Below are 12,775 nucleotides of genomic sequence, written 5' to 3'. Positions count from 1 at the left end.
GACGTGACTACCCCATGCTTGTCACTTGCCAATAGGGTGGTAACGCTCAATGGCTCGAGCCCAGTGGGTAGTTAAGTAAGCCTGTGGGGTAGTTACAGCCGTCAAAACGCATGATTATGAGGGGGGGGGGGGGGGGGGGTGCTCACTGTTTCTTAGCGTGCATTCCAGGTACGGCGTCTGCTTTCGATGCGAGCTGCGGTGACTTCCGTTGGTGCTGCGCTTTCGTAAATCTATCACCGGTCCCTCAAAGATGGGGCTACCGTTTACGCCGGGTTTCAAGAATCCCCTTCGTCGAACAACTTCTGTTACAGTGACCTAGAGAGGGGTAGTGAGTTCAGAATCGGGAAGGAGCGGTTACTCTTTTTGTGGACGCGACAAGAGGGCGCCACCGCCGCCTTCTCCTGAACTTTCCCTGATCCGCTCCGTTGATTGTATACGAAGCTCTACGCGGTGACCTCTGTTAAAATTGTTTTAAAGAAGTACTTACGGAAATATAACTGTGAAAGTTGCATAACCTTGCCTATAATTCGCGTACGTGATGCTTGCGGGTATTGATCGATGTTAGTAAGTAGCACTTTTCTCCTTTATGAGCGCGTTCATGCAGACGACGAACGATCCAAGGCAGCGCGCTTCGGCTGGGGGCCCTTCCAGCTGTTGTATCTCAACGTAAGCCAACACATCGTTTTACTAAGCTACTTAATCACCTATGGTAGCAGTATAGATCAATTTAGGGAGGGGGTACAAGATACTGCCTCGGATCCTCAACTTATGAGGCACTAATGTTACTGCTTTTGATCACACCAAGCGAGGCAGAAAATTTGATACATGATTCAAGCTGATATAGAATGGCATACATTTATTTAAAACGAACAACACATTAACAAAGATCATAAAAGAAATCATGGAAACAATGAATTTACATCTAGTTGTAAAGATGACAAAATCAGTTTTTGCTAAACCGAGGTTTCAACTGTGTCGTAGTTAAGTGACTCGTCTGAACTTCAAGTATTTAATTTTCTGACGCTTTGCAGCTCTTGCCTGATTTAATGTTTTAGTGAAAAATTGCAGGTGGGTGTGGATGTAAAAGCTGACGATATCTGCAGAGAGCTTGCTGCTATGAGTAGGGCATCCAAAACTAAGAACGCATTTTGCCTTAATCATAGCGAGAACATCTAGTATGCTTTCTTGTGTAGTTTTGTCTTGCTGAAACATGATGTGAAAATGTTTTCAAGCCTTTCAACAAACCGGTAAAGAGGTGTTGCCGGGTATAGCCGACCACCTTCGTCACACGAGCGAGCGAACGATGCCAGAAAGCCTACAGATTCAGGGGATGTCAGAAGAAGAGCACAACAGTCTTAACATTTGTAGCTCAAAACCTCGCTTTCTGGCAGCATAACTAGCCATGTGATACATAAATCGCGCATCACTCTTCTCTGACACAAGTGCACCGTGATCCCGCTCCGCCGCAAAGTCTACCAGATCCCTGCTTGAAGCATCAGCGGTATCTTCCGCCGAGCACGTGTTGACGAGTTGACATTTCTCGTTTATAACGTGGTTATCCGAACCTAACAGAGAGTCCAAAACTGCGGGATCGTTACTGTTGACATGTTTTAGCGGTTTTGCGACATTGTAAAAGCTGAGGCATGTGATCGTAGCCAGAAACTGCTGTGGTGTCGGATGATCATTAGACCCAGATGCTTGGCGGGCAATGCCGATAAGGTTCTCAATGCGATCTTGAAATGTGCGCGATGTCAATAAATAGGAAAAACCACGCTCCTTTGTGACGTACCCAAAATAACCCTAGAGTACTGCTTACGGTCACTCTGAGGCCTACAGCTGTGGGCTCACTTAAAAATCCCAGTCCCTTTGCATGGGCTTCCCAACGATCCAAGTAGACTAAGAAGTGCTCCGGTGGAAGTTCCTGTGATGAGTCAGCTCGGAGAGCCCTGACACGGTAGCGGGAGGTCATCACGCGAATGAGCTGGTTAATCATCCTGTAAAAAGATCAATGCGATTTCTGTTAAGTTCTGAACACTTTACGTACTAACACATGAAGCATGCATACTTACTGAAAGAAACTCTGTGTTGCGTCGGTGCTTCCATAGACACTCTCCAGCTCTTCCTTGTAGGATTTGAAGCCTCTAAGGATCTTGTAGCCAAAAAGTTGGAATGCCAAGCCAACCCTCATTTTCTCGAAGCCGTTTGGGTACAAGTGGCTCCGTGAAATTCCTGGCATTACTTGAAGAGTCACACTGTCCGAATCAAGCTTGAATGCTCGAGCTACATGGTCGATGGGGACCTGAAATAAATATATCTAGTTAGACTCACCCAGGACCACCTTAGCTACATTATTTTGAAATTAATTACTCTTGTTCTTACTCGTCCTTCTGGCGTGTTGAAGCTCTGAAGTACAAACTTGTTGCGGAGGCACTTGATTAGGTGAGGAAAGTCCGATATGAAATACTGCTTCCTTCTTGAGTCGACAGGGTGGCTTGCATTGCAACGGATCTTCTTGGATGACGCTCCGATACCAAAAAGTCTCCACATTTTCCGGTTCCATGTTGTCCCATCGCATGAAATGAAGTCAACGAAAAGGCCGGCTTTTTCGGCAACAACTATGGCCTCAACAAGAATCTTGGCCAGTAGCTCACTTTTCACGTTTGAGCTTGTCGCAAAGACGCCAAGAATCTGCGTCCACTTTCCAACCAGCGGTGCAAACATGATCACCATCCCATGGTCACAAGGTAGGTGACGTTCATTTGCAGGTGTGAAAGAGCCGAGATCGACAAAGCCATCGATTTTACCGGTTGGCCCGACTTGAAAACTCTCCGAAAGTTCCATTTCATCCACCAGGATTCCTCCGTGCCGTCGGAACTCACTCATACTGCTTGTTTTGACTTTCAAAACACGCAACCCTTCTTCATTGAAGCCGAAGCAGGTCTTGTAGCGACGAAGATAGCGTTTGAGCGTGCTCTCACTAGGCAAGGCCAGAATTTGCTGCCTTCTGATGTGCTTGTAGAGACGAGGACTCTTCAACTTCATTAGAATGCACTCCAGAATTCATTCTTTACTGTACCGCATTCCTTTGGTACTCGTCTTCGCAGCTTTTAAACAGTGCCTCACATATTCCTTTTGTTTCTGCGGTAAGGTGCTGATTTGCCTTTCAAGAGTGTCTTCATCGATAGCTGCTCTCCTCGCTTGTAAGGAGTGAAGCTTGTCCTTCAAGTTGATCACTTTGCAATGAAGCCTCTTGGCTTTCCTCCTTGCTGCCCTGAGCCTCTTTACAAGCGGCTTGGACGAGGAGCAGCCTTTCTGTTTCACTCTCGACTTCCTTGTCAGCAGCACTTTCCGAAGGTATCTGCAGCAAACACATGGTGCACCTGCAACAGCAGAACGTCTGTTAGTGCCATGCTACATGAAGCAAATATCATAAATTTACAGTATGTGGGTAGATTGCTTTTAGGCTATAATATTCAGACATTTTCTCACCTCTTTTTGGGCTTGATTCATTGCACTTCTTGCTGAAGTAAGTTCCTGACAGCACTGTCCCTTGTTGCCATATAGATGACGTGATTGCACTGGTAGCCAGGTATTCCACTTTCAATGCCCCTTTGCACAGATTCAGTTTGTCTACATCTGCAAGCAGGGTCTCAGCTTCTTCTCTTGTTTTCAGAAAGCGTCTGCAATGCAACTTTCCCCTCAGGTATACTTTCCCGGCTGTCTCGCTGGCACCGCCTCCGTGGTCAGATGAAAACACAACAAGCTTTTCGGTCAGTATGTCGACCTGGGGCTCGGAGGCTACCCAAGCAGCACGAATTTTGGCCAAGCAATTTCCAATTGCTGGGGATGGTCTTGTGGCCAGTGGCCAAAGAGTGGCCCTTCATTGGCAAATGCTTGGCCGATGGCTGATGGCCAGTGGCCGTCGGCCAATGGCCAGAGAATAGCCAGTCATCGGCCAATCTCTGGCCACTGCCTGGCCACTGGCCAAAGGATCATTGCCAGCCATTGGCCAATGCTTGGCCAACTCTGAGCTGCTTGGGATAGCGACCCGAACGAGTACACTACTCCGGAAACATCTGGAAGTAGTTGCCTCGTCCAGAACTTCGACGGGAGGTTGATGTCCAGCGGGACAACGGAATGTAAACCCGCGTCTTGATTTGCCTGCACCTCTTTGGCGGCACCACAGCTCACACTACGCGCAGGCTCATCAACGATGGAGCATTCCACCGGCTCGGCTCCTTGTCGACTTGTTTTGGTTCGCGCCTTGGTTGTCGGGGAAGCAGCGTCGTGAAGTCGTTTTCGATCACGCCTCTTCGGGGGAGCTCTTCTAGACAGTCGTTCCGGAAGGTTTGGCAAAATTGTAGGCACCGCACCTGGCACCAGCGTCGGCTTTCAGCGTGGAGCTCTAACCTCTTTCCAGGCGATCACGTGCACGTAGTCTCTAACGATATATTCTGGCTCAAAATGCAGCTCGCACACTGCGCACGTCTCGTCCAGCGGCCTGTCACTTCTTCTGAGGTTTCTTTCCCATACCTGCCGCAGTTTTTTGTCCGCAGCAACCGAAAATAACGAGCATTTCGTAGCATTTTTTTTACCTTGAATACCCGGTTTTGCATCCCGGAGCGTAACAATAATTTTTCCGTTTCGGTTTCGTCATAACATATGACTTATATGACTCTACTAGCTGTATGTAGACATACCTGGCGACCCGAGCAAAGATTTCGCACCGTCAGAAGAAGAATATCCGTTAAATTGGTTGAAAACCCGTGAACGGAGTATGACCACAACACCGGCCAACACACAGAGCCAGCGAAACCGTTCAGGAGAGGTCGACTACAGCGCCACCGCTATACTCCGCATTCTTCCACGTTTTCGAGACCCCTCGCCCAAAGCGGATGCGCCGTCGAGTGAACGAACTACCCCTCTCTAGGTAACTGTACTTCTGTAAAGCAGGAAATATCACCCACGGTACAGTGTACTAGATGCACGGCTATTTTTATGGCAACCTGCCGCCGCAGTGGTGTGCGCCATGTTACGATGATGGCTAGAGATAATACAACTCTACCAAAAACATGACCGACCGTGGCCGCATTCCCGTCCATAGGCGGAGCTGATCAAATGGGATCCAGGAAATCGACATAGAGATCGGTAGGGACTCTACATATCAACGTTGCTACATATTTACAAAAAAAAAAAAGCACTTCGGTTGCCGGATGTTGCGACTTTTGCGACCCCTATCAGCCAAACATTTCTGTCACCCTTATGGACTTTTGATATTCAGTCAAAGCGACTCTACAGATTCGTCGTGCCTTCGGAGTTCACCGGCCTTTCTTTGAAGTTTTTAGTTTATTCACCTATTCAGGACGCTTAGCACTTTTGTTTTATCTTCCACTGTGAGATCCAGGTAACCAGGCCTTCACGAGGGGCGTAAGAAGAGAGTAAACGTCGAACAGCTCGCGACGGGAAGTTTGACTGCACGTGCACGGGCAGCCCACGTTGTGCCCCTTGGAGCCCACCTCTGTCAACCCTGTTCCCGTATATAGGGAGTATTCACTAGCGGCCATACCTGTGTGCGCGAATTCTGAGCGCGTGCTGATGCCGAGCTTCCGCAGTTCTTTTGCAACGAACATTCCGCACCATCAAGAGTGCCGGTTTTAGCAGCCCATTGATGTGAGCTCGTTCTGAGCATGCGCTCTAAACAGCACCCACAAATATGGCGTCCAGTGAATACTCCCTATAGCACATGCGAGACCCACACTCTAAGAAAAAAATGGAGGAAAAAAGTAGCAATGGCGCGTCTTCCTCCCTTCTACTGTCGCGCCCCCAAGCGGACACGAGAAAAAGGGAGGAGCGAAACGTTTTTCTCCTCCAGGCAGACGGGTGAAAGCTTTCGCCCTCCCGACTCATCTGCTTTCGGTTTCGTTTTTCGAGAAGGTCGCGCACGTTGTTAAATAAATAGCTGTTGAGTTGATGGAGCTTCAGCGGCAGCGAAGGCCGCCTGTAATTCCGTCTTCTAGTCTAAACGTGCAGAACATTTCGGTTGCATTCATGTTTTTATCACTAATTTTATCAAACGAGCAAACGAAGCCGCTAGAAACGGCGAAGTTTCGGAGCAGTGCCAGCAGCGCCACGTACACTGGGGGACGGCCGTCTCCGGTCCCCGGATTGCGGAACTACAGTAGCGACACCACGCGGAACTGTGTCGACGTTTTCCACGATATGGAGACTGCAGGAACTGCGTCCAAGACAGGAACGTTTTGCTGCCGGCTGCCTGGGTGCCTTCCGTGCCAAGTTCAGTTCTGTTTTCCGATGCCGAGTGCAACCGGCGTTCAACGTGGTTCTGTATTTGTGCGTGTCAGCAACATAGCTGCAACATCGAGATGGCAGTGTTGTGGGTTGTGAGCAGAAGAGTGGAGTTATCGCCGATGTGACCGTGTGTTCGCGTATCAACTGTAACAAGAAGATGAGATCGTGAACTGTCGGGCATTGATGCCTCTGGTCGGGCCTTGATCGGAGCGGGCGGGGTGTCGCAGGTTAACATTCCGCTGTACATTAACACGTTTAATACCACTTGAGGGATTACGTGCAATCGATCAACGTGCGGACAGTCATGTTGGAACGCTGGTCTGAACAGTATAAGCTCCTATCGTACAGTGGCCAATGTGACTGTCGGAATTGTCTCGTCCCCGAGAGCGATTGCGCTCTGGGGCAAGGACAACAGTACGAAATCGTGACGGAAAGCACATATATTTGCAGTGTGGAATTTTAGCAATAAAAACAATAGTAGGTAAAATCGAGAAAAAAAGCTACCTTTTATTTTGCTGTTTAAATATACTACGGTTCCTGGAGAAACTGCCCTCCAAGTGGCGCGCTGGGATGAGCGCTAGAAGTTTTCGGGCTCGCCACGGCGTAGCTCCGTACACTTAACACCTTCCGCAAGTCGCGGCTTTGACTGCATTCAAGTTGATCGAAAAGCGAATTCTCAGCCCGTGAAGCATCACTTCCAGCTGAGTGAATATCCGCTCTTCAGAGATTAATTCAAGACGGTAATTGCAGCTTTGCGCGAACAGCAAAAATAGAAAAAACAAACTTTGCAATAGAAATACAGGCTACGACGTGCCGTGCGAAGAAGCAAACTTATGGCTTCGAACCGCATTGGAACGGCTTAATTTATTGGCTTTCAAATAATTACAGCATGATCAAGCGTTTGCCTTTTTAATAAGAGATTCATCCCCTGAGCCATTCAAAATACTCTTAGAGGTATGAAATTGCTGGAAAAAAAATCAACACGCTGGGAATATTTTTATTGCTTATTCAGTCACCGAGTAATTCCGTCCGTTCAAAACGACCAGTATAAAAGACGGAAACACTGAGCACGGGTGTAGTGTTCGGGTTAGTGTGGTGTTCCGTTGTATTGATATTTGTGTGTGCGCAATGTATATTCACTTGTTGCTTCTAATAAGCGTAATGTGTGCTTAATAGAGGATCCCCAAGCGCAAAATTAGCCTGGGGAAATCAATATATTTTTTGTAGAACATGAATTGGGCGGTACCTAGCGCCACCTAGCCTAGCTACTTGGAATTACTCTGCTTGACCCCGCCATCTGGTGGCTAGCGATTTAACCCTCTTTCACGCTGCTACGCGATAAACAGCGGCTTCGAGTTTGTTCTTTCAAGAGCGGCTTTTGGTTTCGCGGATTGCGTTTAACCTTCTCCCTGAAGTGCGGTTGACGAAGGAATTGTGACTCCAGGTAAGACGCAAAGTGCGCGAAGTAACTGGGCATCGGTTGTCTCCGTTTAACATCGCAGTACTGTCGACGCGAAGACGGAGTAACTGCTTTCGAAACGCAAGTTCCTGTACCTGTGGGGGGAATCTGGCTTCGGAAATAAACACAGTTCGCGGAAAGCTCGTGTTACGCTTTTATTTGCTGCTCCTCTCGTCCCGTACAAGAGCCGTAGCGTCCTCGTCAAGCCTTATTGGGCTCGATTTGCTCGATTCGGGGCCGCCTTATTGAGATGCAAGCCAAAGAGGAACTTTGCTGCCCTGCTTCAGGGACGAAAGTTTCTCCCTTTCTAAAGGAACATAGGTTACAAGACCGTTCCTCCCCTAAGGGAGGACTATCCATACCCTTTTTTTTTAAGAGTGCACGAGGGTACTGCGTGGGCAGCCCACGTGGGCGTGTCCTCGCATTGCCGACATCTACGCTAACTTTGCCCTCGCATAACCGGGGTGGGATTCACGAGAGTGCAGCAGGGGCTACCCCAGCCCACCTTGGCTACGTGAGCCTCACTCAAAGTTATCGAGAACGTTCGACGCTTCTTCTACAATGAGACCACAGGTAGCCAATATTTGTTTGTTTCATCGAAAGCTGTAGAACTGTCCTCACATAACAAAACCTATGCCAAATAATAATAAATGCCACATGTCTTTTTTAATTCAAAATAGCTACACATTACTGCACTAGATACGCACCGGCAAACAATGCAACATGGCTTTTAAAGAGAAAACAATTATAGAGAATGTACTGAAAGGTTTTGTTTATTTCTGTTCATTTTTTTTTCATAACCATCACGCTCTTCTTTATTGCGTTGTTTTTGGAATATTCTTATTGTTGATTACGACTGAAAGTCGCGCGGCAGAGAAGACTAAATGGCTATCATTATTAAACCGCGGCTATCCAAAGTCATGAAAGCCATCTCACGAACACGGAATAACTGTTACTTCACAAGCGCCGCGCAATTTTCCTCCTAAACCAGGCTCGCTATAGGCACAGTGATATAATATAGTTTTATTATGACACGAGCGAATCATTTTCGAAAAAATTAAATTACCGTTCATACAAAGAAAACATACGAGACCGAGAACCCAAAGCGTGAGGAGTGCATCACACGTAAACTGGTTTTGTGAAAATTCCACTCAGTGTCTACTATTTTTCGCTCAATACAATGCATCTATGGGGATATTTTTTATTAAAAGAAGCCGACTTGATTATGGCGGTATGTTTTGATCTCAGTTCAGAATCCGCCTGTGAGGGTATAAAAGCATTAGAAATCTCAACGCATTATCGCTTCTTCAGCGATGTCTCCCCCAGGTACATTTCTTGTGTTGATTGTGACGCTAGCGGCTGCCGGGCACGTTAGTGCGCAGAGTGACCAGACTAAACTCGCCAGGGCAAGCTCAGAGTTCGGTTTAAGCCTTTTCAAGGAACTGTGCTCTACCAGGAAGCCTCAAGAAAACATCTTCTTCTCCCCAAGCAGCATCTTCGCAGCGCTGACCATGGTCTACGCTGGTGCAAAGGGTAGGTCTGCCGCGGAACTTGAGACTGTCCTAGGCCTACGCAGGGCAAAAATCACGACGCGGGACGCCGTTCTCGGGGTGTACAGGACGTACCTGAATGACCTCCAGTCGCCCAACGTGACCGTGAATATTGCCAACGCAGCTCTGGTCGACAAAAGGCTTAGAATTCTCGAGAGCTACAAGCGAGACCTGGCTAAGACGTTTGGTGCCGAGGTTCGGTCTGTTGATTTTGAGAACAATCTGAAAAAAGTTGTGTCGGAAATTAACCAGTGGGTCAAGACGAAGACAAAAGGCAAAATTTCCGATATCGTTAGCGAAGATTCCTTACGCGAGGCAGTGATGGTCCTCATGAACGCTATATATTTTAAAGGCTCATGGAAGAACGCCTTCGACACCAAACAAACAGCTAATTTTCCGTTCTACAATGAAGGCATAAAAACTGTCCAGGTGAAAACAATGACATGCAGGAGTCATATGAAGTATCGTGCCCTGCCAGAGCTCAAGTCTCAAGCCGTCCAGCTTCCATACTCTGGGGACCAGTACAGCATGGTCATTCTACTTCCAAACAACAGGACCGGACTTCCTCAGCTCATACGAGCCCTCTCGGTCAGAACACTTCTGACTCTTCAGAAGAAACTGTATCAGGACGAAGTGAAACTCAGACTCCCGAAGTTCGAGCTAAGAACAAGTTACAAGCTTGGAGATCCGTTGCAGAAGCTCGGCTTAACATCCATATTCAGCGGTAAGGCCGACCTATCGGGGATCTCAAGTGATGTGAAACTGAAAGTGTCAGATGTTGTGCACAAAGCTATGGTGGGTGTGAGCGAAGAAGGGACCGTCGCAGCCGCTGCTACGAAATTCCAGTTGGGAGCTGTCAGCGGCCGCTTATATCCTATTCCAGAGTTTTACATCGACCACCCTTTTTCATTTTTCATCTGTGACACTGTAAAACAGCGCATCCTCTTTATTGGTGCGGTTCATAAATTGTGAACAGGCCGCATCTGAACAGAGGTTATTTGAACTTCCTTCGCCGCACTTTCTAAAAACTTGCGAAAGGTGTTCCTAACCAATAAACCATATTCGAAAAAATCTGGGTGTTTACGTTCCTCTAAGGAATGTTCCTTCAAAAACACAGTCATGCAGTAGAATGGACTCTCAAACAAAATTGTATTTAAATTGCTTGTCATTTGCCGTTAGTCCGGATTATCTGTGAGTTATAGCAAAATGTTCAGTGTATGCTGGTACTCCGCCGTTTTTTTTTTTGTTGTTGTTGTTGTTGTTTCATTATCGTTAATTTTCCGTAAAATTGGCTCGACGTACCAAAAGAGTTTGCTTATCTATTAACAAAAATATAACGACCAATAAGATTTTCGGAAAGTTATAGGATGTTTTGTTTTTGTTTTGTTTTTTGTCATCGCGTTTTATTAAATACAATCTCTTCTAGTGACACCAAAAAATGTTGGCAGCGAAATTTACTTCTGCAGTATTTAAGGAACAATCGTTTTAATTTGTTTAGAGTTCAATAGACAGTCTACTAGAGTATGAGTCACGTGGCGTAAAACGGTAAGGTCGGTCTGCCAGGACGGGGCGACACCGGTCTACACTGTAGATGAGCAATTTCGCCAGTGCAGTACGACTGCTAACCTGGGGTATTTAACGTGCTCACGCAGTAGTGATACAGCTCCGCACGCCGGTACGATGCTCACCCAGATCAAAACGGACAGCGGTCCCGTTTCGATTCCTGGGGTCAGGTTTCAATCTGGAACCTAGGACCCCTGGGTTCTGCAGCGCGAGATATCGCTCCACGCGCGTCGAGCTGGGTGTGCGCTTTAGCCCACTCGGCCACCAATCTGCCCGTCACCTGGCATTAACATTTACAAAAGCCAACGTCACTAGATTAGCTCAGTTACGAAACTGCCAATTTACCCCATGTGACGTCACTGCTCCAATCAAACCGTTACTAGGGGCGTTGTTATAGATGAATTCATTAGACTCTTTGTCGCTACGAAAGAACTATCGGTAAAAAATGAGAAGTAAAATTTGAATGCCTGAAGATAATAGATATAGGGAGCCTAGATTTCACAGTTACTATGACAGAAGTTTGCGGAGCATTGGCTGTTTCTGAAACATTTGCGATGGCAAGTTCCCGCCCTCGAGACGTCTCTAGATGCCTGCTAGAGACGACAAAGGCATGACGAGCTCACATGGAATGACTGAAGTATGTCGTCTGCAAGAGTTTGAATCGTTTGCACAATGATTAGATTTTGTAATTATTTGGAACGTGGCAGGCCTAAGAAAACTCTCCATGTTCATAAAAACCAATCGTATTTGCGTGCGATACGATACTGTCTGACAAAATTCATCACACGTATAGATATCTGCTAGGAATATAGTGAGAAAAGGCATCTGTGTAAAACATATCAAAGCATCGTCGGGCCCCCATTCTCACTTTGCAGTTCGCGTGCTGGTAATAAAGGAGCAATATATATATATATATATATATATATATATATATATATATATATATATATATATATATATATATATATATATATATATATATATATATATATATATATATATTTATATATATTACAGCAGAGCTGTTAAGGGTTAGTATCCCCAGAATCGTGTCCAGCAGCAAAGAAGTGATGACACCAAACTCTGAGCAGCTACCGCCATCTATGAGCGAAAGTGGCAAGCCGGTTATCTGGTTGCCGCCATCGCTCGTACATGGCGACAGCCTTTCCACTCTACACCTTCGCTGGTCTTCCTTCTTCAACAGTGTGGAAAGGCTGCAATTTTTTTACTCTAACGTGAGACGATTAGAGACCCTGACCTTCCCTTTTCATGCTCGCAATACGGGTGTGTGTTTTGTAGCTGCTTGTAATCATCAACTTGAGAAAAAGTCCTACTGGTTCCTCAGATTTAAGTAACGCCCCAAATAGCGAGGGAGCTGCGTAATAACATCGGGTAAGTCATATTGCCGCGTGCATGACCGAGAAAAAACGCTTCTCCTTACATCTAGGAGATGAGTGTTTACTTTTACCGAGTTTAAAAGATAAGGAGGCCAGAACGACATTGCCTAGTCAGTCTCGACCATTCCAGGCCGAATGTTCGAGAGGCCGAGTCCAGTGGATAAGGAGTCGAGCGTGAACTTTGCCGACTCACTCAGGTTCTCCTGATGACGAGGCACATTCCCTGTCTCTCGGGCCAGCTGTCACGCGGACGCCGCAATGTACGCTGCTGCTGTTTCGACACAATCCTTCGTTTGCTTCCACCACAAGTTCGCTGAATAAGCCTTTATTTTCAGTTTACACTCGTCGAGACTTTTGCATCCTTGGCAATTCTGGTGGAGGTGCGGGGTAGAGGGGCAAACGTTTCTTTCTGGGCCATATACGCGGCAACATACAGTAAAACCCTTAATGTTCGCCAATTTCAGGAATTGAAAAATTCGCAAAATTTAAGGGCACGCCAA

At 46.8% G+C, this 12,775-nt stretch overlaps 1 protein-coding gene across 1 annotated transcript; it reads left to right on the top strand.

Moving 5' to 3' along the window:
• Positions 1 to 9,078: 9,078 nt before the first annotated feature.
• Positions 9,079 to 10,287, top strand: LOC115317035 (intracellular coagulation inhibitor 3-like). The gene has a single exon (XM_029976580.2). It carries the CDS (start codon positions 9,079 to 9,081, stop codon positions 10,285 to 10,287), a length of 1,209 nt encoding a protein of 402 aa, XP_029832440.2.
• Positions 10,288 to 12,775: the final 2,488 nt, after the last annotated feature.

Source organism: Ixodes scapularis, unplaced genomic scaffold (genome assembly GCF_016920785.2).
Source record: "Ixodes scapularis isolate PalLabHiFi unplaced genomic scaffold, ASM1692078v2 PGA_scaffold13__105_contigs__length_92229423, whole genome shotgun sequence".
In the NCBI taxonomy this organism is placed as follows: Eukaryota; Metazoa; Arthropoda; class Arachnida; order Ixodida; family Ixodidae; genus Ixodes; species Ixodes scapularis.
The sequence above is the reverse complement of the archived record's forward strand: the minus strand, read 5'-3'. Positions and strand labels throughout refer to the sequence as shown.

Coding starts and splice junctions, on each gene's coding strand:
- LOC115317035 (XM_029976580.2), top strand. CDS start 9,079: ATGTCTCCCCCAGGTACATTTCTTGTGTTGATTGTGACGCTAGCGGCT.